The 23,487-nt window shown below is 45.6% G+C and overlaps 2 protein-coding genes across 2 annotated transcripts in view; one reads left to right on the plus strand and one right to left on the minus strand.

Moving 5' to 3' along the window:
• Nucleotides 1–3,067: 3,067 nt before the first annotated feature.
• LOC134448607 (potassium voltage-gated channel subfamily S member 2-like) lies at nt 3,068–4,502 on the minus strand. Its single transcript, XM_063198282.1, has one exon. The coding sequence runs from the start codon at nt 4,500–4,502 to the stop codon at nt 3,069–3,071; it is 1,434 nt and encodes a 477-aa protein (XP_063054352.1). The 3' UTR covers nt 3,068.
• A 7,303-nt stretch (nt 4,503–11,805) lies between these two features.
• LOC134449564 (NIPA-like protein 2) overlaps nt 11,806–23,487 on the plus strand; it is a 39,017-nt gene continuing 27,335 nt past the window's right edge. Inside the window, exon 1 of the mRNA XM_063199573.1 lies at nt 11,806–12,145. Within this exon, the coding sequence (XP_063055643.1) occupies nt 12,023–12,145 (123 nt within the window). The 5' untranslated portion in view covers nt 11,806–12,022. The remainder of the gene's footprint in view (nt 12,146–23,487) is intronic.

Raw genomic sequence — 23,487 nt, forward strand, 5'->3', positions numbered from 1 at the left:
ATGTGATTATATCTTACTATCTCAGATGCTGGCCAGCACTGTTGATATTCCACAGTGTTTACAGATTTTCTCAGGAGCATACTATCCACTAGCTTAATTAACCTCACTTCAAATACAGAGTGTCAGCTTTGTAGCGGGCCTAAGTTTGCCTTTTTAAAAAATATATCTGCATTTACTGTGGCTCCTTGGAAAATATAAGTAGAGGTATCCTCACATGTCATGTGATTTGCAATATATTAACTTACACCTAATTTACTATTGCAAATTGAGACTGTGACACAGACAGTGCACTAAGATGTGAAACCCAAATGTACTAAAAGGGTTTCAAATGCAGTCTATAGAGTAGATAGAGTAGATTATTGACAAAGTGGTAAATAAGCACATAAATAGGTGAATAAATATGGAAACGGGCCAACCCCAGTGTTGTAGTGCAATGCCTGACAAAGACCGTGAAGGCTGAAAGGCCTCAGTCAGTCTTCATTTTCAGTGCCACTGTTTTCCCTTTCTTTTTAAAATCCCTTTAAATGACTCAAGCGCACATGCAACACTGAAGTAAGATATTATATTATATAAATAGACTGTAACAGGCACTTTGATGGAAACCCCTTGTTGGCCTGAGCAAACATGATTGTTTTAGAGTCCCTGTATGATTGCTCCATCAGGAGAGAGTGTGATTTCTCTCTATGCCTGTCTGGCCTATATTTTCTATACTTGCTGTTAACTGATTGCATAGACGGTATGGTATAGCCAAAAATACTGGATAAGAGGAAGATAACGCAAACCACGCCCACTCAATGCAAAAGCGTGGGCTCAAGTTGGGTCTCCTAAGGGGGCGTTGTCCCCTCCTTCTTCTTCTATTTTTGAGGTGTTTGCTCAAGACGTGCGCTACCGCCATCTACAGCGCTAAGGGGACTTGATTTATTCTCAACCTCAGGACTCCGAAGGTCTCCTAAACGAAGGTCTCCTAAAGGGGCGTTCACCCGACATAAAGTGGATACCGGAAAAGAAACAAAATGACGCTTCTTGGTTAGATCCAGTTTCTTTGGTATAGCCTACACTCTCCCTTGAATACATGAACACATTCGAAAAAAAAATAGTGCCTCCAGCGACTCTATTTACTTGTTAAGGACTGTAGCAGGCAATGCAAAGAAAATAAACTATTTGACCCACCTGTATATACTGTAAGAGTAGATATTTATCTGAATGCTCAACATTGCGGGCCATTCCAAAACTGTTACTGAGATATGCATTTAAGTGTCACAAGATTTATGCAGTTGCTGCATAGCCCAGTATTGCTGCTTTTCAAGCAGGGCCACCCTGTGCTGATAATGCGCTCAGCATTTCATCCAGTGTGCTAGAGCCCCTCGGCAAAGACGCTGAGACACTGTCGAAATATTTTGTGCTCTTTAGTTCAAATGAACACGTGGTTACAGAGACAGAGGTTATTTTATTAGCCTAAGGGCCTGTGAGCATATCAGTGCTGCTTTTTGACAGGTCAAGCAATAAATACAGTCATCACAACACGCACAATCCTTTTAACTTACCTTATATAGCTCTCAGTGAAATCCACCATCACTTAGCTGCAGGACCTGTCACAAGCATGTCACATGCAAGGCCTGTCTGTCTCACAGCCTTATAATGAGGAAATGTGAAGATTCCAATGACTATAATATTTATATTGGATGCCATATTCACTGTGATGCTAGTGTCAAGGCACACAACACATAATCGCCTTATAAGGTGAAGTGTGAGTTTGACTCCCATTTGTCATTGTGCTCACACAGTGCACACAAACTGTGTTTAATCCATCACACTGCAGCAGGTGAGCAGTCTAGCAGGTGCCCCCAGGAAGCAGGTAATGTGGTTTAATGTGGTGGTTTAATGCTCAGGGTACCTCAGTAAGACTGGAGGGTGGAGGAGAGCAGTGGTTATTTGCTCACTTAAAGAGAATTTAAGGAATTGACTGGCTACGTAGGCCTATAGATCTTGCTCCTTAGCCTTATGAAGCCTTTACCAACCATTTAAACACAGAAAGGCATTTAGAGTCACAGTCAGTGGTCCACAGAAAGCTGTCCCCGCATTGTCATTGTGACACAGCTCTCCACAGTACACAGTGCTCACAGCACACAACAAAATTGCATTTATGTCTAATCTGTGCAAGGGGCAGCTCCAAATGCCGTCCAAAGGGAGCAGTGTGGCAGTGGCAGGACGTGACCTGAAGAAGGCCGACAGGCCGAAACATTGTCACATTAAAAACTGCGGCACTTCTCTCCTCCTGCGATTATATTTTCTGGTTGCCAGCACCTCTATTTCTGGTGTGCGTTTTGCACCTTCACTGATTAATTACTCTCCTCACCCATCTGGGGCCACCTTTGAGTAACCTACCAGCAACCTTTGGTGCTGACACCCTAATCGCTTACCATTTGCAGGCCAGCCTCATATTGCCCCAGGCCCATGGAGATAGGGGGCCCAGAATTGGGTCCCAATTACATTGTATGTATTGGGTAGGGGGCCCTTTCAGATGAGTTTGTCCCGGCCCCAGCCAAAGCTGTCAGCGGCCTTGACCATTTGAATTGTATTCTCTGTTGCCCACCAACTATACAGAGCACACATGCAAAACTGAGTATATGAAAATGTGTAGCTTTTATTGACCGTTCCGTTGGCTTGCACAGATTGTATGTCTAGCCTACTACAAGTTTGTAAGATTTCACGTTTAAACTGTATGTCTGGGTAGGCGATGTGTTCAAAACACATTTATACAAGACAAGTCACTTATGAGATATAAAGGACATTGATTGGATAGCTCAGGTCACCGAGTAGGCCTATTTTTTTCCTGATAGCTCCCTCACATGATTCTCGTCCTCCATGCTACAGATTTCTTTAGAGAGACACTTCCAGTTGAGTAACACATTTTGACGCACTTGTTTTACAGACACGAGAAACACTGGTTGCACAACTCAACGCACGTTATTGTGACTTTCATAATTGGCCATCGATTTTCACACAGCCTATGGAAGCTATAGGGGTCTGCATGCAGTGTTGTGTGTCAGTAGGCTATGCGCAGCAGGTCAGTGCAAAGACTCTGTAAGGCTGTGCTCACTCGGTGAGCTACGGCTCATGTTTGACAGGCTGGCCATGAGGGATTTCACCTTGTGTGCGTAGTAGTTCCTTAGATTGACGGAGGGCACCTCCTTGATCCCCTCGTCAAAGTCGCAGCTCCTCATCGCAACCTCCAGCTGCTTTTGTCTCTTGTAGAACAGAGAAAACTTGTTGAATATAAGCGTGATGGGAAGCACAACGACCAGGATTCCCGCGAGGATGCAAGCCGAGGCGGTGAGCTTTCCGGCGATGGTGAGGGGCACGACATCACCGTATCCTACAGTCGTCATGCTCACTGTCGCCCACCACCAGCACTTGGGGATGGTGGTGAGGTCATCGTGGTCCTCTTTCTCAACAGTGTAAGCCATGACGGAGAAAAAGGATACCCCTACTGCGAGGTAGAGCAGCAGGAGACCCACCTCTTTGTAACTGTTCTTGAGGGTGGCGCCGAGGGAGCGCAGCCCGGTGGAATGGCGCGCGAGCTTCAGAATGCGGAAAATTCTCATTAGCCTCAGCACCTGCGCCACGCGCCCCAGGTTGGCCAGAGCCGGGCTGCTCTCCGCCACCAGGTTAATGACAAGTGTGAGGTAAAAGGGTAAGATGGACACAAGGTCAATCACATTCAACGGGTGTCTGAAAAAGTGTAGAAGATCCGGAGCCACGGCAAATCTGGCGAGAAGCTCGAAGGTGAACCACCCAATCCCAAAGTGCTCCACAATCTCGAATCGAGGATCCTCCAGCGGCTGCCCGTCACTGTCCAGCAAAACAAATTCTGACATACTGTTCATACACATGGTTGCAATGGATCCCAACACAACGAGTATGGAGAACACGCTGATAATTCGACTTGGAATTGAGTATCCAGGGTTGTCGAGCATCAGCCAAATCCTCCGCCGAGCGCTTCCCAGCGGCTGTTTGTCAAACTTAGTGGCATCATTGTAGAATTCTAAAATCTCGTCAAAGGACGATGTTGTGCTCCCCTCCTCGCTTTTGTCCTCCCATTCATCTCGATTTGGTTCCATTATACGGCAGTGATATGCGTTACTGCAACAGGAGTCTATGAAGAACTCATTAATACCCCAGTATTCAATTTCTTGACTGAATGAAAATATACACAGCTCTGCCATGACATGCAACCGTCCAGTGTTGTAGAAATTCAAGACATATGGGAAAAGCGCAGGGTTTCGGTCGAAGTAAAACTCTTTCTCGGCGTCATCATAGTCATCACACAATTCCAGAATGGCATCTTTAGACTGGCACTGAAGCAAACGCGCCAGTCGCGTCTCAGGGAAACGAGAGAGTATATTTGAAAGGAGACGTTTTTTGAACCCCCCAACATTAATACGTATGATATTTTCCTCTATATGTGTACCACTCAGGTCTTCGAGGCTCTGGCCAGTCATGTTTGGGGAGAGATGCTGCCGCTCGTGGCGTAGGTAACAGGTCCTACAAAGAGAGCGTGCACAAAAGAAGTAGATGTTGTATGACAAGTAAGCAGTGCGCGGATAGATCACAATAGATTAAATACGTTGTAAGATTAGGCTACATTGCCCATAGAAAGTGCAGACATAGACCACCGAATATAACTCAAATATTTGTTTGAATACTAAGTTTAAACACCATTGTAATTGTCAATTTTGTCCTTAAAAGTAGCCTACACCAAAATACACATTGAATCTATGGACTGCGAGTAGGATAGACTATTCAAACATGTGGAGCATCTAACAAACATCAAATGAAAAAAGCTATCGTATACTCACAGAAAACAAAATCTACCAGATATCTTTGTTTTCCGCCAAATTGGCACGGGAACTCCATAGACAATGTCGGTGTAAATCCAGTATTCAAGTTGAGTATAACCGTGTCACCGTGCCTCCGCTTGGTGTTAAGCGACCTGCTTCACCGTCTGACGTGTATTGTCTCCCAGAGAAGGGGTTCCCGCCCGGTATCCACCGCCTTGTTTGCGTTGGTAAATTAACACCGGTTGATTGAGCACTCTCCCTCTTGAGTGGGTAAACGAGACCACGCCGCGTCGGCAAAACATTTTACACTGTCACGTTCCCTACGGCTGTCCTCCGTGTAGGGACTCCCTCGCATTACCATGCGCGCCGTCTGATGCTGCGCAGCAACACGTAGGCTGGTCGCTTCCCACCGGAATGGTTTTAACACCTCTGTGGTACTGAAAAGGACAGCTCCCGAGCCTACCTCAGAAGAAGCGCGCTCTCGCACACTCAGCGACTACTACACACTACACACACATGCACAGAGATACGCATGGCCCCCATGCTACTGAATAATCTGAAAAACAACTATGTAGGCTACTGCATGCTATGTATGGTGGAATTTCGTAGTGTATTATTTCTGCTGTCATAAGAGGTGGTGGTTTAATGATTGAACGAATTAGGTTACTCCAGAGTGATGCACAGTAAAAGGCTTAGATGTGTGCTTGTATTGACCTAAGCATACATGACGCGTAAAAAGCAACATCCATCTTCATTATTTCCACATCCGCGCGCACGAGGGAAACGATACTGAAAGAGGACACTAGCTTTCACCGGCTCTTGATGAGTGTTTTCTCCCATTGTTTCACTCAAATTGAAACTCTCTTCGCTTCTCCGGGCCAACTCCCCCGAAGCCAATGATAGTATAGCCCTACTACTCCGTTTTAATCTAATCTAGCCTTTATTTTTGAGTGGATGCTCTTTCAAAATAACATCAGAGGTTGAGAGACACTTCACACTTGTCTGAAATCAATTGCGTTTTCCTGGCAAGGCTGCATATTGGGCTGGCTTCCTCGCATTGGTGAGAGCGGGGCTCGCCTGCTGTGTTGGGTAGCAGTGGTGTGTAGTAGAACCCAGTCTTTGCCATTCTACCAGCTTGTTTTTTTTCCCCATTTTCTTTTTTTTTCTTTTTGTTAAAAGTGTGTAGTGCACGACGCTGTAGGCTTCCAAGGCTTCCTGTGAAGTCTCAGAAGACACAGAGGCAGAGCCGCGCGCTGCTGCTGTCTACTGTTGCTTCTGAGACTTCGGAGGATTCAAATCTGGGTCACTTTATAGGCTGCACTGTTCACTCTTGGCAGGCGTAGCGAATGTGTTCGAGCCGCACACATAGGCTTCCATCTCTTTTTAAGCGTATTGACACACATAGTAAATGCCGCAATAAATGGCCCTGTGGTTTTTGTGGGGATATATTTAAGGACCAGAAGGTGGGTTCGACGTGTTATAGCCAAATGAAATGCTCCAGTCAAGTGCAACTCTAAATCATTACAACAATGTGAGGTTATTGTAGACACCCTCAGTTCAAAGGTTGGTTTCTGTGTTTTTACACACGACACTGCTTATGGGAATGATTCTGGAAGCTATGATGTAATTCATGACCAAAAGACAAAATGGCAATAGGCTTACCATCTGTTTAAAAAACAATGGCAGGGAATCTAAGTAAGATTGATAAAGGCCTAGGTGCTTCGATTCAAAATTATTCCTGCCATTCCAGATCAATATCTTTTCCAGCAGGTAATGCAAGAATAGACCATGGCTTTCATGTAATGGTGAAGTTCTTGACTTCTTGACTTGTGATTTTCCTCTTGACCGGACCCATCATTCTCCTGCAAAAAAATGAGTAGTTCTACTGTTAACATTAGACATTCTCTCTATGTCTTTTCATGTTGGAGAGTTTTGGGTGACAGCACTCCTTTATCATGCCTGCAGAGCCGGTGCATGTAGGCCTATCCTCAGAGGAGTGAGCTAGTGCGTAGGAGTCAGGCTGGACTACATACAGAGCACATATCTTAGCTTTCAGAGTCTCCCTCTCTCTGTCTCTCTCTGTCTCTCTGTCTCTATTTCTGTCTGTCTGTCTCTCTCTCCCCCCTCTCTCTCTGTCTTCCTCTCCTCCATCTATTCACTCTTTTTCTCTCCTTTTTTAATCTCACTCTTCAGTTCTTTCTCTCTCCCTTACTCCTTCTCTGTCTGCCTCACCTCTCTTTGTCCATCTTTTTTTTGTCAATTCTCTCTCTTCTTTATGTCCCTGTAGCGAAGGGGAGTAGAGTTGCCCAGCTGGGACTCGAACCCAGACCTTCTGGAGTAGTAAACCGGGGCTCTGACCGCGACACCAAAGAGCCAGGCTCATTGGCATGTTAGTCAGAACACACCCACAACCCTAGTGATGGTCACTCCATCACACTGCCTTCCCCTTCGGGAAGCGCACCCGTGCGCTTCACACACTCATGGTGTCCCTCACGCAACTGCCCATCATGCTTCTCCCATCCAGTGTGCCCCGTCATCAATGCTTCACCCATCACTGGGGTCCCTCACACTGGGGTCACCAATCCTGGGGGTCCCTCACATGGAATTACGGCTCACACACAATGGGTACGCTTCCGATGGCCTCACGGTACCATCCCACTTCTGACACCATTTGTAGCGAAGGGGAGTAGAGTTGCCCAGCTGGGACTCGAACCCAGACCTTCTGGATCTGGAGTAGTAAACCGGGGCTCTGACCGCTACACCAAAGAGCCAGGCTCGTTGGCACGTTAGTCAGAACACACCCACAACCCTAGTGATGGTCACTCCATCACAGTCCCTCTATCTCTGCCTCTTTATTCTCTCCATCTCTCTCCCTCCCATGTCTCTCTCTCTCCCGTCTTCATCTCTTTGTATCTCTGTGTCTCTCTCCTCTCCACCCTCCTCTCTTTAACCCCCTATAATCTTCATCTCCCTTTATCTCCCTTTATCTCCCTTTATCTCTCTCTCTCTCTCTCTCTCTCTCTCTCTCTCTCTCTCTCTCTCTCTCTCTCTCTCTCTCGCTCTCTCTCTCTCTCTCTCATAATTCCAGGAAGAGCAGGAGGATCACCTGATGAGGGTCACCAGTGATTTTGCTGCCGTTGTTTACGACCGCCATCAGCTCGACATCATCCAGTCATATAACCCCCTACCCCCCAGCCCTCACCCTCACCCCACGGCCTGGATAAGATTTTAACCATTAGCCCCCACAGGTGATCAGACCCAGCCTGCCTGCCTGGCTGTTGATTGATGCCGTCAATAAAGTCAGCCATATGTTCTGCACGGAGTACAAGCCAAGAAAGAAAAAAAAGCTTGCAGACTGGACGAGATCTGTGGAGTGAATCAGTCCAATGTGATGGAGTATAGATGGTCGGTTGATTTATTTGGGGCTGTAAAGGAAAGCGGTTAAGCGAAGTCATGTTACTCACGCAGATGTTTGGGAAATGTCTCCTGTCTTTCTCCTGCATGACGGCTCGCACGCAGCACTGCTGTAAATCACCCTCGACGTCACTTTGACCTGCCTGTCACCATTAAAGTCTCATATTAGACTATTAAATGTCAAACTATGTTCCATTTGGATCATTTACTATAGTGCAGTTTGTTTCGGTTTAAGATTTTAATACAGTTTAGATTAATTGAATGTCTTCAATGAGGATGTGTACTATGATATCAAAACAGATGGATAACATTTGCAGTTTTGTAGAAAGTGTCTCTCTCTTTCTCTCTCTGTCTGTCTGTCTCTGTCTGTCTGTCTCTCTCTCTGTGTGTGTGTGTGTGTGTGTGTGTGTGTGTGTGTGTGTGTGTGTGTGTGTGTGTGTGTGTGTGTGTGTGTGTGTGTGTGTGTGTGTGTGTGTGTGTGTGTCTGCAGGGGGTGCTTGGACAGAACCAAGGCCTTGAACTCGCTTGGCAGCGCAATTCAAAGTCTAATAAAAAGTTAATATACACATTCATTTATACTCTACCTGGATTTGTCCTTGTAGCTTAGACCCGAGGGCCGGCACACCATTGTGTGTGTGTGTGAGTGTGAGTGTGTGTGTGTGTGTGAGAAGGTGTGAGGGCATGCAGAGAGAGAGAGAGAGAGAGAGAGAGAGAGAGAGAGAGAGAGAGATTTTAAAAAGTTCTTTATGTACAATAAGGTTGTTATACAATCACTCCATGGTGGCTGGCCAGGGTCAAGCTCTACATACATTAAATGGATTCATCTACAGGAGATGGCAGTTCATCATTCAATACAGAGCACAAAGCATTTATGTAGCACCACCTTGCTTCATAAGTTTCCAAATCACTCATAAGTTTATAAAAACGAAAATCAACAACCCTTCACTTAACCAGTGAAGGAAACACATTTGAAACCTTGCATCCAGGTATTCTCTCCACTCTGTTCCTCCTGGTAACATAAATTGTGATCTTGGCTTCACCCAGAATGAAATTGATCATTTGGCATACATGTTGTTTACGCATTACATACTTAAACCCAAGAATAAAGGTCTCTGCAGAGAATTCTTCATTACAATGGTTGAAAATACGCCTCAAGCTAGAAAACAATGGTCGCAACCTTGTACATTGTCGAAAAGCATGAAATACTGACTCCCTTTTGAGTCAGAAGGGACACTCCTGGCCAACATTTGGATTTTAAACAGAGAGAGAGAGAGAGAGAGAGATTTGGGTCTTGTGTCTTCACTTCATTTGGTCCAATCTCTGTGACTGATAAACAGGATGAAGGAGAAGCTGTGTAAAGGCTGTTGGTGGGTGTGCGGCAAACTGTCTCTACCATCCTGTAATAATAACGGTAATGTACGTAATGTAATACAGGACATCATACAACTTTTTTTTGTGATCAAGTTTTTATTATATAATAGTCAAACCATTGTAAGAGCACGTAGAAATGTAGGTATAGAAAACATTGTGAAAGTTGGAGGGAAAGCATATAGGTTACAAAGTTAAAATGTAGAGAAGAAGCGCTCTCCACACAAACCTAAAACTAAGGTGCTGTTTCCACGTAGCTGGATATTTTTATGTGTATATTTTTTTCTCCTGGTTGCATTGGTTTTGCATTGGTTTTGGCCTTCCGTTTCCACGTAGCTGATATTTAAAATCCAGGTATAAAAAGCAGGAGAAAAAAATATCCTGTTTAGGGAGCTGAAACGCATTTGTTACAATGGAGGATTTATTTTTATCCACATGTTGCGCTTACACCTCAACAGGAGAAAAAAATACCCTGCTAAAAAAATATCCTGCTACATGGAAACAGCACCTAATAGGCTTCCAAAAAACCCATATAACACACAAGTTGCAATACACATATAACTCCACGTCTGACCCAATGAAATATGCAACTCAAATAAATGGTCAACAGCAACACACACACAAACATATTTACATTTTAAAAATAAAATTATTTCACAGCCCACTTGGAATACTTTCTCGACCCACCAGTGAGCCCCGACCCACAGTTTGAGAATCACTGTTGTACAGCAATACTACGGTACACAGGCCGCACCAAGATTGAAAAAAAAAAATCACGACATTCACAACACTTGAGCATACGTGTGAGTGTGCAGTGCATTTAATACAGTTTTGATTAATTGAATGTCTTCAATGAGGATGTGTACTATGATATCAAAACAGATGGATAACATTTGCAGTTTTGTAGAAAGTGTCTCTCTCTTTCTCTCTCTGTCTGTCTGTCTCTGTCTGTCTGTCTCTCTCTCTCTGTGTGTGCGCGTGCACACATGTATGAGTCATAAACAGTGTTCATGCTCATATTTAAACATAAAAAAGCTAGGCCTATTGTGAGAGTAGGCCTAGTTGTCTGCGCGTGTGTAGCCCATTTTTCGGTGTGTGTGTGAGTGTGTGTGTGTGTGTGTGTGTGTGTGTGTGTGTGATTCCATACCGGTGCCTCAGAATGAGCTGGGGTTTTACATTTGAAAGGAAGCGACAGAGGCACATCTGTGAGGGTAATTTATTTAGCTGAGCTGGCCAGTGCAATCAGCTGCTCAAACATCCATTTGCTTTACCGAGAGACCGAGTGAGTGCCGGAACAAGCAGAGCTTAATCACCTGCGAGCAAAGAGCAGGTGTGCTGCTGCTTTACTCTGCCTCAGCCTATCTCAGCAATGCCGGAGTGAGATCAGAGGCTTCAGTCCGTTACGTTCCTCTCACACAGCTGCCTGTCAGCTTGTCTCCTGCTTCTCTGTACAATGGGGTAGGCCTACACTGGAGTACAATGGGGCTAGAGTCTGAGCGTGGGAATAATTACAGCTTCCAAATCTTTACACAACACATGAATATAAAGAAACGCAATTACACATTGAACACATTAAAAATGCATCATCCTCCCCCAGGGTATAATCAAAAGGGAGAATCACAGGTGCTGCCTGCAAGCAACACTGGGCATTTCTCAAAACTCTTTATTAGTCACACACCCAGTGATTGGCTACTCCGCCGAGTTCACCAAAGAGTATCCAATCACTGGGCATGACTAATTAGGCTGATACACTTGGAAGTGTGCGCACTAGAGTTTTGAGAAATGCCCACTGTATGGCTCATCATTGATGTGATGCTGAAGCCAGGTCTAGTAAATGGTAGGGTAACAGGTAACCGACTGACCACTAGATGGAGACTCTAAATTGGATTAGATAGGATTGGACATATTTCAGCTGAAAGACTGAACTTAAATAAATTGTGCAGGTGAGTATTACAAACTTAATGTTAAGCTAATAAATAAATAAATAAATAAACAGGTATGCCTATTCTTCTGAAATGAAATATTAAAATGGTTAATAGGCATTACAAACTTCCCCATTCTTTTCCAGTGTGGACACCGGACTCTGACTCGAGACTGACCCATTCACACTTGAACTTGAGGGCAGGGCTATCTTCAACAGGACGCGTCTCGGCCACACCTCTCGCTCGCATCCGGCCAGCCAGCGGCTAACCTGGGCACGCCCACCCGCCTTGGCCTCGGGAACTGCCCGCACTCGTGGAAGGGCAAATGCATGACAACTGTCATGTGTGGGGCAACTGAAGATGTTTGGTAGTTGACGTTGGTCGCACACACACTTTTTTTCAGGAGGATGCGTTTTAAACTCGGGTAAACTCACTACGCCGACTGAGGACAACTGCCACATCGGAGCTACAGTGAAGATGTCGAACTTGACATCGAACTTGGAGATGTCGAACTTGACAGTTGAGCTGTTTCCTCAGAGCACATTCGCCAACATCTCAAAAGCCGAGGGACTGCGTGCAGTACGGGAGAATGCTTACGTGGTAAAGACACTATTTTTTACCCAGTTGGAGTAGTAGGCTACTAAAGAAGAGACGATAGGCCTTGCAACATAGTAGCCTATTATTGTAGGCACGTTGAGTTTAGCTGTAGGCCTAGTCATTTTTTTTAGCAAAGATGTTGCCACTGTGGAAGACAGACTGACATTTGAATAGAAGTTAATGTAATTTGAATTGATGGATATTTGACTATTTTAATATGTTAATAATAGCTTAATCTGTGCTTTTCGTGTTTTGATTCATGTTGAAGTATGTTAATGGTACGCAATGCTTTAACCATGTACAGGTAGTTTGGATGCTGACTTCACTTTGGTGGCTGCCTGGTGATTTTGGATTTTCAAAACACCAAGCAAAGTGATGTATTGTGTGTGTGTGTGTGTGTGTGGGCTTGTGAGTGAAAGCAATGCGAAATGGAGTGCAATGCACAGGGCTTCCCATCAACTACCCTTGTGTATCTGGTCATGAATCCTCTCTTTTTCAAAGCACACATTTCTGTAAAAAAATGTTTTACCTCTGATCTTTTCTTCAAAAACGTCACATCAAAATGTAGACATGTGAGCTGAAGATGACACAGAGAGTCAAGTGCTTGGATAAAAAAAAAAGTTTCTTGCTTTGAACATCTGTTTGTTAGTGAGTGATTCAGCAGGAGCTCTCTGATTGAAGTGGCTCTGAGCTTTCTCTCCTCTTGGTAATCTTCAGGGCATGAAAGTGGCTGTGGATGGATGGATTGGGGATTAATGTGCATACTGCATCTGTAAGGCTGGTTGTCTGTTATTCAAGCAGGGCGTTTTTTGAGCAAATAATGGGGGGGGGGGGGTCTCGCACCCCTCAAGGCTCTATTGAGCTTTCTCTTCTCATCTTCCTCCTCCCCTCTCCTTTGCCCTCTCCTCTCCTCTCCTCCCCTCTCCTCTCCTCTCCTCTCCTCTCCTCTCCTCTCCTCCTCTCCTCTCCTCTCTCCTCTCCTCTCCTCTCCTCTCCTCTCCTCTCCTCTCCTCTCCTCTCCCGATACATCACATGGTGGGCTGTAGACAATGTGTACAAACAGTGACTGCTGCGGTGCTTTTTGCTCTTGGATTCGTCCCACATGTTGCATTTCCATATCTAAGTCAGGGGTTTGCACTCCAGCCCCGCTGCAGATTTGTGTGCGCTGAGAGTCATTTGCACACACACACACACACACACACACACACACACACACACACACACACACACACACACACACACACACACACACACACACACACACACACACACACACACACACAGACCACTGGGAATCTGTGCGAACTTGGTGGCATTTAGTCTCTCTCTCTCTCTCTCTCTCTCTCTCTCTCTCTCTCTCTCTCTCTCTCTCTCTCTCTCTCTCTCTCTCTCTCTCTCTCTCTCTCTCTCAGACACAGATTTGTGTGATACAGTGTTTCTCAGCGGGGGCTCTACAGTTGTTATTATCATGACGTTAGGTGGTTGTGCTTATTAAGAGGAAAGGGAAGCATTCAGAAAAGGTTGAGAACTAGTGGTGTAGGCTGAGTGGCATACCCCCTGCCCACACACACACACGCACACACACGCACACACGCGCACACACACACAAGCCACACCGCAAATGTCTGCAGACTGACTGGTATTTGGAGACACACATGTGCCAGTATGCATGCATGTATCCGTGCGCACACACACACACACGGACACACCACATTGCAAGTTTGTGCACACTGACTGGCATTTGGAAACTTGTACACACACACACACACACACACACACGCACGCGCGCACGCACACGTACATCAGTCCCAATGCGGATTTGTGTACGCTGACTGGCATTTGGTCTGCTGATTAGGAAACAAACAAAGCAGCCGTATTTCTGTCTTGGGGAATGTTGGCGGAGCTGGAGCATATTGCGGTGCGATGAGTTGTGTATTTTAGTGCATCTTCTCTTCAAAATAAACACACAAACCAAACACAAAAAGATGCTCACAGATAAGTTTACATTCTCTAAAATTACACACACACTCACTCTCTCTCTCTCTCGCTCTAATGCTCTCTCGCACAGACACACACACACACACACACACACACACACACACACACACACACACACACACACACACACACACACACACACACACACACACACACACACACACACACACACACACACTTGCTCTCCAAGAATAGTCTGCCTGTGTCTTGCTCTCTCTTGCACAGAAACTCGAACACACACACACACACGCACACATACACAGACAGACATTATCTTCATCTTTGCGTCTGCATATTTTCTTCAGGCACATTTTGCTTGTCATGTACAAACAATAACAGAATAGAACGCAACCACAGGCCCCCCTGCAGTGGTGTGGAGGGTGGGGGTAGGGTGGTGGGGGACATCACAAATAATGGTATCTCTGTCCTCCTCAAACAGCTTTTCACTCTCACCCCCCAACACACACCACCACCACCACCACTTTCTCCGGGTCTCGGCCACCCCTGTACCCGCATTGTATCGCCCCACCCCGGGCCACACAAACCTCCATTGTCCCCCCCCGACACAAAGAACCAGCCTGTGTGCCCAGCATTGTGTCTCCGCTCTGCCCAGCTCTGCCCAGCTCTGCTCTACACGGTCCTGGGGAAGAGAGCGAGCCTGCTGCCTCCCTGCCTCCCTGCCCTGGCTCTGCCTCTGCCTTGGCACCGCTGGCCACATTGGCATCTCCCACCTCCATCCTCCAGCCTTCTCGCTCTCCCCGTCTCTATGTGTGTGTGTTTCTGTGTTTCCAACTGCGTGGACCTCCGCCCGCTGTGCCGTATGTATGTAAACGTTAGCTCAGCGTCAGGCAGGCAGGCAGGCAGGCAGGCAGGCAGTGGAGCCCAGGGCATGATGTGTGACTCATCTAGCACAGCGTAGGTGAAGTCATAGCTGTGAGACTATGCATGCCAGGGTTTGTTTGGGGTGGAGGTAGAGTGGGTGTAGTGGGAGTTTGGTGCTTTGGGGGTTGATTGCAGGTTAATAAGGGTTCATATTGTTTATTGTTCATTACAGAACCTGTCTGCTGATGTAAACTGTACGGGATATTGCTGTAATGTCGGCTGCTGCCATGAACTTCGTGTGACTTTCCTTGTGTCTTGGATCATTAAAGCTCATCTCTTTTTTTTTAGATCAGAATAGAATTGCTTGAGTTATTAATATATTTATAAGCAAAGGCATTCTGAATGATACATTTATCACCTTTTCAAGATAAACATAGCTATGTAGCTATGGCCAAAGTAGTTTTCAACATCGCAAAATTGATTTGGGAAAGGGACGTTTGGTTATAGACTTCTTCGTCAACAAAGTTAAGAAATCAAACATGACCTGCTATGCAGGCAATGTCATTGGTTTCATTGTAATACTGCCATTATCTTTACAATTTTGCAAGGAACATAGATATCGTACTGTGTGCTGATTTGCATGTTGCCATCTCCACACCCATGTGATCTTGTCTTCTCTTTTCTCCTGCTTTTGTCTTCATTATTAGACAATAGCCGCGAGCCCACGTGCCATACTGCATACTCTGACTGTGTATCTGAGTGTGTGCTGCCGAGAACAGAGACAGACACACATACACACCTGCAGGCACACAGAACCTGTACAGATGCATCCTGGGATCCACAGCTGAGGATGTCTACCAGCATGGAGGTATCGGTGTACTGTATCCGTCTCTCCCCACATCTGTTAATAGGGGCTGCCGCTGCTTCTGAAAACCCACAGCTTATTAGCTCGAAGGCTTAACACAACACAAACGCAACAATCAGCATTTTCCCAGAGTGTGTTGAACTAATTGTCAGTACAACAACTGAGGACAATTCCCAGTATGGAGGTTTCATCGGACGTTGTATCAGTTTTCACTGCACATCTGTTCATAGGGGCTGCGTCTGCAAACCCAACAGCTTATTAGCGAGAAAACTTAACACACAATGCTCAGCACATTCCCAATAGTGTGTTATCATAGTGTCAGACGGACCCACAGCTGAGGAGTGAGGACACTTCCAACATGGAGGTATCGGTGTATCCGCCTCCAACATCTGTTTATGAGGGCGGCTTCTGCAAACCCTCAGCTTATTAGCGAGAAAACATACACACAAAGCTCAGCACATTCCCCATATGCCTCTTTCCCACTGCTGGTTTTCTGGTAGGCCTACAGCTCAACACAACGCGACTTGGCTGCCACTTTTTGCTTTACGGTTGAGCTGTGTCGTGCCTATTCTAAAAGTGGCGTCCGAGTCGCGCTGTGTCGAGCTGTAGGCCTACCAGAAAAACCTGCAGTGGATAAGAGGCACTAGTGTGTTATTATAGTGTCAAACCCACAGCTGAGGAGTCAGGACACTTCCCAGAATGCAGGTATCGGTGTATCCGTCTCCTCCGTCCATCTTTTATAGGGGCTGCTTCTGCAGACCCTCAGCTTATTAGCTGTAAGCCTTAATGCAACACAACACTAGTTTGAAAGAATGTATTTAACAAAGGGTATTGCTACCATTTAGGAAACAAGTTAAAAAAGAATAACTACCAATGGAGACTATGGAGAGTTACAGTATGTTCACAGTTTTGATTATGCTGTAGCCATGGTTTTACATCCCAACACAACACAGCACAACAAAACTATCAGCATTTTCCCAGAGTGTGTTTTCTAAATGTCAGAGCCACAACTGAGGACGATTCCCAGTAAGGAGGTATTAGCCTATCGGACAGTGTATCGGTTTTCAGCACATCTGTTGATGCGGGTTACTGCTGCTAACACACAAGTTTAGACACATTATTAGCCAGAACACACCACACAGCACATTTCCCAAAGTGTTGATCTGTTCTGAAGTGTCGGAACCACAGCTGAGGACGATTCCCAGTATTCTCGAGCTATCGGATGGAGTATCAGTTTTCTGCACATCTGTTGATGTGGGTTGCTGGCTGCTGCTAACACACAGCTTTAGACACCTTATTAGCTACAACACACACCACTCAGCACATTTTGCAGCGTGTGTTTCCAAAGAACTACAACTGAGGAGCATTCCCAGTATGGAGGATTCTGTGTGTATCAGTTTTCAGCACATCTGTTTACCTGGGCTGCTTCTAACACACAGCTGTAGACATCATCTTATTAGCTAGAACGCACAACACACAACGCTCTGCACATTTCCCAGAGTGTCGATCTGGGGGGCTGATGGAGGAGGCTGTGGGCTGTGGGAGTGATGGATGGAGAGGGGCTGGCACTAATGATTGTTCCTGTGGCCCTCAATTGCATCCACGTTGCTAACCCATTACTTGTGGAATTGATTTTGCAATTTTTAAACCGTAAGGCACTTTGTGACTATCTTGTCTGTGAATAGTGCTATGAAAATAAAATTGACTTTCTTAAGTTGCTTACTTAGTTTTGGAAGGGAAAAATGCTGAGATCCAATAGACATTTTTGACATAATAGAATTTCAAAATAACACTGCCACTGTTGTAGTAATAATAATAATGAAAAAAGAAACACAGAGGCCACCACAAGTATTATGCAATGTCCATCGCTTTCTTGTTTGGAGAATACAGAGAGCCTCTTTCATTCCAGAGAGTTGCCATATGGCGGATGTATTTTGTTTAGGATGTTGTCCAATGGCGGCATATTTTGAGCCAGAAGCTACGCAGCATTGTTGTGAGATCAGCCCACTTACAGCTGTGTGTGTGGAGATGATCTATTCTATTCATTCGCTCGTGATTGCCGTTTCCCACACATGTCACAAGAACAACTACACACCAGCAGATGAATGATGGCTGTCATTATGCTTCTGTGTCAGCTTTGGAAGCGAATAGAGGACACCATTTTTTATCATTTTATTCCGGTGCTGATTTAGCACATAGGATTAATGCTGTAGAGCAGTGGTTCTCAACCTTTTTTGAACAAACGCCCCCTTGGCCTCATGATAAGCCTCCCAACACCCCCTTGACCTCATGATAAGCCTGACAACCCCCCCCCCTTTTTTTAGTTTTAAAAAATGAAATGGACTAATGCCCCCCAATGGCAACTAAGCAGCGCCCCCTCTCAGCTGTATCCTTCTCAACGCCCCCTTAGAGCTCCCCAACGCCCCCTGGGGGCCTTTACTGCCCCCGTTGAGAAACACTACTGTAGAGCAGTGTGTCAATAAGACTGTCCTCACCAATGGTTTGATGTACACACGCAAACTGGTTTTGTCTAATGGCACACATTGGCAAATGGCGCATTGGTTTGTCTAAATGGACAAAATAAGATGCCTTTACTCGATTACAGTGTGGTGGTCATGTAGTTTTAACTGAGTGAAAAATAAGGCGAGAGCAACATTATCAACATAAGCATGACTGTAACACACATTTGATCAAAGCAGCTGCCTATGAAAGAACGATTCAAAATATTGAATAATTTATAATAATATGTTGGCTATGCTTTCGCACATTATCTAAGTGGCAAGCAGGCAGTGTTTATCTAGTGTTGATGCAATGTTTGCCAAATGGGCCAGTGTTGAGTGGCCACTCCCAGTCTGTGATCCTGTTCTCTTCCCTCTCCGTTCTCCTCTTCCTCTTCCTGTTCCTGGGCCAGGAAACCTGAGCACTGCCCACTGCCAACAGCACAACGCTGGTAGACTGGTGGCAACGCTTGCCAGAGATACAGACACACCCGGTCAAAGCAACCCTGTTAAGCCCGAACCGTGAAATATTAGACAGAGAATTCGGATGTTTTTGGCGTACTGGTGGCAGAATCTGTCAGAGAAACGGATACACAAAGTCAATGAATAAAAAAACAAAATCTCCTGTCCTACTTGTGAAACTAGGCTCTCAGCAGTGAAGAGCACAAAAGCCAATGTTACTTGTTTGGATTTTTGTGGTACAGGTAAGATAGAATGACTGTTTGCACAGCAGCCATAGCTTGATTAAACAATCCGTGTTGATACATTTTTAGAGTTTAGAATTGTACTGTATGTAGCAGGCTTAATTGGTCTAAGCATACTGTATGAGCTAAGCAAAGTTATTAAAAGAACACAGAAGACAACTACAACAAAAAACATTCCACTTGTGTTGTTATTTGTTTTGCCATCATGCCATGTGTCTACTGGCAGGCCTAGACAGAGCAGAGGTGGGCATCCTGCCTTGGCTTTCAGACAGCTGAAGTCAGTCCTCCTATTCTGTGCTGGGTAGTAATTTGCTCCAAGCTTTCACTGAAGCAGTTCGTCCTCATTATAACTCACCACCCCTGTGCCAGGTACGGTAGGCTATAGATACAGCTAATTAGCCAGATCGTTAGTGTGTGAAATGCATAGGCAGAAGGAAGACATGGATAGATTTGTAATGCTGTGTTGAAGCCGTGAAGTGAACTCTACTGTTGGGACAGGAGTACTGTAGCCAGGGGCGGAGCTATAGGGAGGGTGAGCAGGGCACTTGCCCCTAGGCCCAGGGCCCTCCCGTATTGGTAGTGGGGGCCCTATTGTGAGCTTGGCAAGCTGTATAGGGGGCCCTACAAGTGTCTTGACCTGGGGCCCTGTGTGCAATTGTTCTGCCACTGACTGTAGCTGCAGTCAGTTGCCTTTGGCTTCGTGTAGGTGGTGTTGTAGGAGGTGGTGTTTGCACAGGAGATACATTTTCCAACCCTTATGATGGTAAATGCTCTGACCCCAGGTCAGTGATGTGCCAAGATGGTTCAGGTACCCAGTGGTGCGTAGCAGGCAGAGAGCGTATTGATTTTAGCCCTCTTGGCTGGTGCGTGTGCGTGTGTGTGTGTGTGTGTGTGTGTGTGTGTGTGTGTGTGTGTGTGTGTGTGTGGTAACTTAAATACACGCAACTTTTACACACACACACACACACACACACAAACACACACAGGCAAACGCGCGTGCGCACACACACACACAGACACACACACACACACACACACACACACACACACACACACACACACACACACACACACACACACACACACACACACACACACGGTTCATACACAATTATGTAGTCTCTCTCTCTCTCTCTCTCTCTCTCTCTCTCTCTCTCTCTCTCTCTCTCTCTCTCTCTCTCTCTCTCTAATTCCCCTCTTTTTCACTCTGTGTCTACCTCTAAGTCTTGTATCACTATTTTATACCTATAGCATCTATAGGTGTTTTTTCTTGACTTGCAATTTTCACCACTGTAGGTCTTCTGCCATTGTTGTATCGACTTCGGTTGGGACTTGGTAGATCCACCCCCACCACCCCTCTCAGTGACTCGTGTGTGTGTGTTGCGTGTGTGCATGCGTGTGTAGTGTGTGTGTTTGTGTAGTGTAGTGAGTTTGTGTGAGTGTGTGTGTGAGTGTGTGTAAAGGGTAGGGATTCCATTCCATCTGTGTGGCACCCAGAGGACACCTGCTGCCCTATGTTTCCCTCATCACATTTAAGATGGGCCACGCTTTGACCCATGACTGACACAATCAAAAGGGTGAAATAGATTGGATTTGCGGCACGATGTACTGTATGACGGTGTCATAGTTTGAGTGTGTGCGTGTGCGTCTATGTGTGTGTGCATATGTGGTGTACGTGCGCACGCTGTATGTTGTCTGTCTGTCTGTCTGTTTCTCTCTCTCTCTCTCTCTCTCTCTCTCTCTCTCTCTCTCTCTCTCTCTCTCTCTGTTTGCACGTATGCTTGCGTGTCAGCGTAACAGATTGAATTCACTCAATCACTGAAATGAAGGTTCATCAGACCAAGGCCATTGTTTTCTTTCTCTGTTTTTATTTATCGCACAGCTGGAGGCTGTCTACTCCAGCGTGTGTGTGTGTGTGTGTGTGTGTGTGTGTGTGTTTATTTTTTGCCTTTGCAGTTCAAATTGCCATATAAAAGCGACAGGCTTGGTATACATTAACAAGCACTTCGCCTCGACTCGCCTGCCGAAGCCGTGACATATCCACACCTTCAGAGCAGAAAGGGCCACGGCCGGTCGTGAACAAGCCATATCACACAAATAGACTTTTATGGCGCACTCTGCCATTCTTTTGATCCCTCGACAATAGCATCTTAAATAGCCATGATGAATCGCATAAACAACACCACCACCACAAGGTATTTATGTGCCACGAGGTAATGCCAGTTGTCGTGGAAATACATCTTTTTTATGATGTGCAGCAATAACATGCAGTATGTGGTGCGGGGTAATTGGATTTGACACAGTGTCTTATCATTGGCTGATGAATATGTGGGTGGGATGTGGGGATTTGGCTCGTGATGTGTTTATGCCTTGTGTTTCTCTCAATTCTCCTCTCAGTTTCTCACATGTATCCAGGGCCGCTGACAGCTTTTGCTGGGCCCAGGATAATGTCATCTGAAAGGGCCCTCAACCCAATACATACAATGTAACGGGGAGCCAAATCTGGGCCCCCTATCTCCCTGGGCCCGGGACAACATACCCCTTTGTCCCCCTCTGTCAGCGGGCCTGCATGTATCATTCAGGCGAAGATTGTTCACGGTTTAGAACAGTTGTGATATCAAATATTTTGTTGGTATTAGTTTCACATGGTTTCTACTCGCATGAAGCGACTCTATAAGCCGCTATTTTGGTCGGTTGGTCAGAAACCTATTTGCTTTTTTTGGAGGATTTGCGCACAACGTAGGTTACTGGAACTTATTTTGTGGTGATGTAAGGACCATGTAGTTGTAAGCTGTAGATGTATGAGTCAAGTAGTTGTGAGATTGTGATCATTTTGTTTAACTTCAGCACGTGGTTGACAAGAGCAGTGCTTTATTTGTATGTTGGCATGACCTCAGACAAGGTAGACTGAAGGTAGAAGGTAGTCTGGAGTTCTGCCAATAGAATAAGAGACAATAGGCAAATAGAGGTGCATGTCTATGCATTCATGTGTAACTTGGTGCTAAATTTGAATTCCTAACCTTTTCATTACATTAAGTTTATCAGATAGTTTCATCCACAACAGTTTATACATAAATATACTTGTATCATATATAATTTGCAAACATACAATGTACAGTATTGGGAAATACAGAGCACAGTGCAGGTAAGTCATTTAGATGACTGGTGTTCGTTACACTGGCTAGTTAATCAGCCTGTATCCATAAAGTTGGTGTGTATAGAGTCAGGTCAGGTGTGAGGTCAGGTGGGACTGGCGGCTGATGGCGTGGGTAGTGGAGTGGTGTAGTGTTGTTCCTGGCAGGGCAGGTAGTGGGCAGGCTGCCAGGGTAAACACTGCTGCCTTGTGCCAGTGGGTGTTTGTACTGTTGCTGTTTCTCTGCTTTACTTTAATGGGCTCTTCAGCCTACTGCAACAGCAGCTGTCTGCTTTTTTAGTCCGTTGCTCTCTATGTCTGGACGGTTCTTCCAGTTCCAACAATATCATGGTGGCACTCGCAAATCCGACTAAGTGAGTAGCACTAGGTATACATCCAGGTTGAGAGTGCATTGGATGGAATGTCTGTAGTATACATTGTAATTATTTTATTTATTTATTTTACTTTCTGCTTTTGTGTTGTTTTGTTTAGTTGTCCTGGTCTGTATTTGTGTGTCTTTTTTCCGATCTGTATTTAGTGGATTTCGACAAGTGTGTGGCAAATAAACAGAATTGAATTGAGGTTTATGTTTCTAACCATTCCTCTCTTTCTCAGTCTTTCTCTTCATCTCCACCTTTCTATCTTACAGTCTGTCAATCTCTCTTCTCCATCTCTCTGTCTGTCTGTCTGTCTGTCTGTCTGTCTGTCTCTCTCTCTCTCTCTCTCTCTCTCTCTCTCTCTCTCTCTCTCTCTCTCCCTCCTCCCTCTCTCTCTCTCTCTTCTCTCTCTCTCTCTCTCTCTCTCTCTCTCTCTCTCTCTCTCTCTAAACCCCTTCACCATCCCCAGTCAGTCTTCCAGCTGTTTCTTTGCCCTCGCATCCTCTTCCCTCTTCACCTCTTTTCTTTCATTTTCATGTATGAATTCACCCCCGCTCAGACATCGGCATGCACGCACTCATTCCCAAATTGGATTGGCTGCAGGCGGGAGGTTACGGCTCAGTAGGGGTGCTGGGTGATGGAGGTGGTGGGAGAGGGGTAGGTTGGGGCATATTGGCATGCTGGCAGGATGGTTGGGTTTGGGTGCTAGGGGCGTCTAGTGGTCTCTCTCTCCCTCTCTCTCTCTCTCTCTCTCTCTCTCTCTCTCTCTCTCTCTCTCTCTCTCTCTCTCTCTCTCTCTCTCTCTTCTAAAACAGCATGTTGCCCAAATGATCTCATTTATGCTTCATCAATTACACTGCAATTATGGCTGCCTGTCTGCCTGGCTGACTGGCTGGGAAGGGGAAGCACTTGGTAGTTCCTCCACGTATCCTGCGGCCTTAAGCTGCC

The sequence above is a fragment of the Engraulis encrasicolus genome, chromosome 5, assembly GCF_034702125.1.
Source record: "Engraulis encrasicolus isolate BLACKSEA-1 chromosome 5, IST_EnEncr_1.0, whole genome shotgun sequence".
Lineage (NCBI taxonomy): Eukaryota > Metazoa > Chordata > Actinopteri > Clupeiformes > Engraulidae > Engraulis > Engraulis encrasicolus.

Coding starts and splice junctions, on each gene's coding strand:
- LOC134448607 (XM_063198282.1), bottom strand. CDS start 4,502: ATGACTGGCCAGAGCCTCGAAGACCTGAGTGGTACACATATAGAGGAA.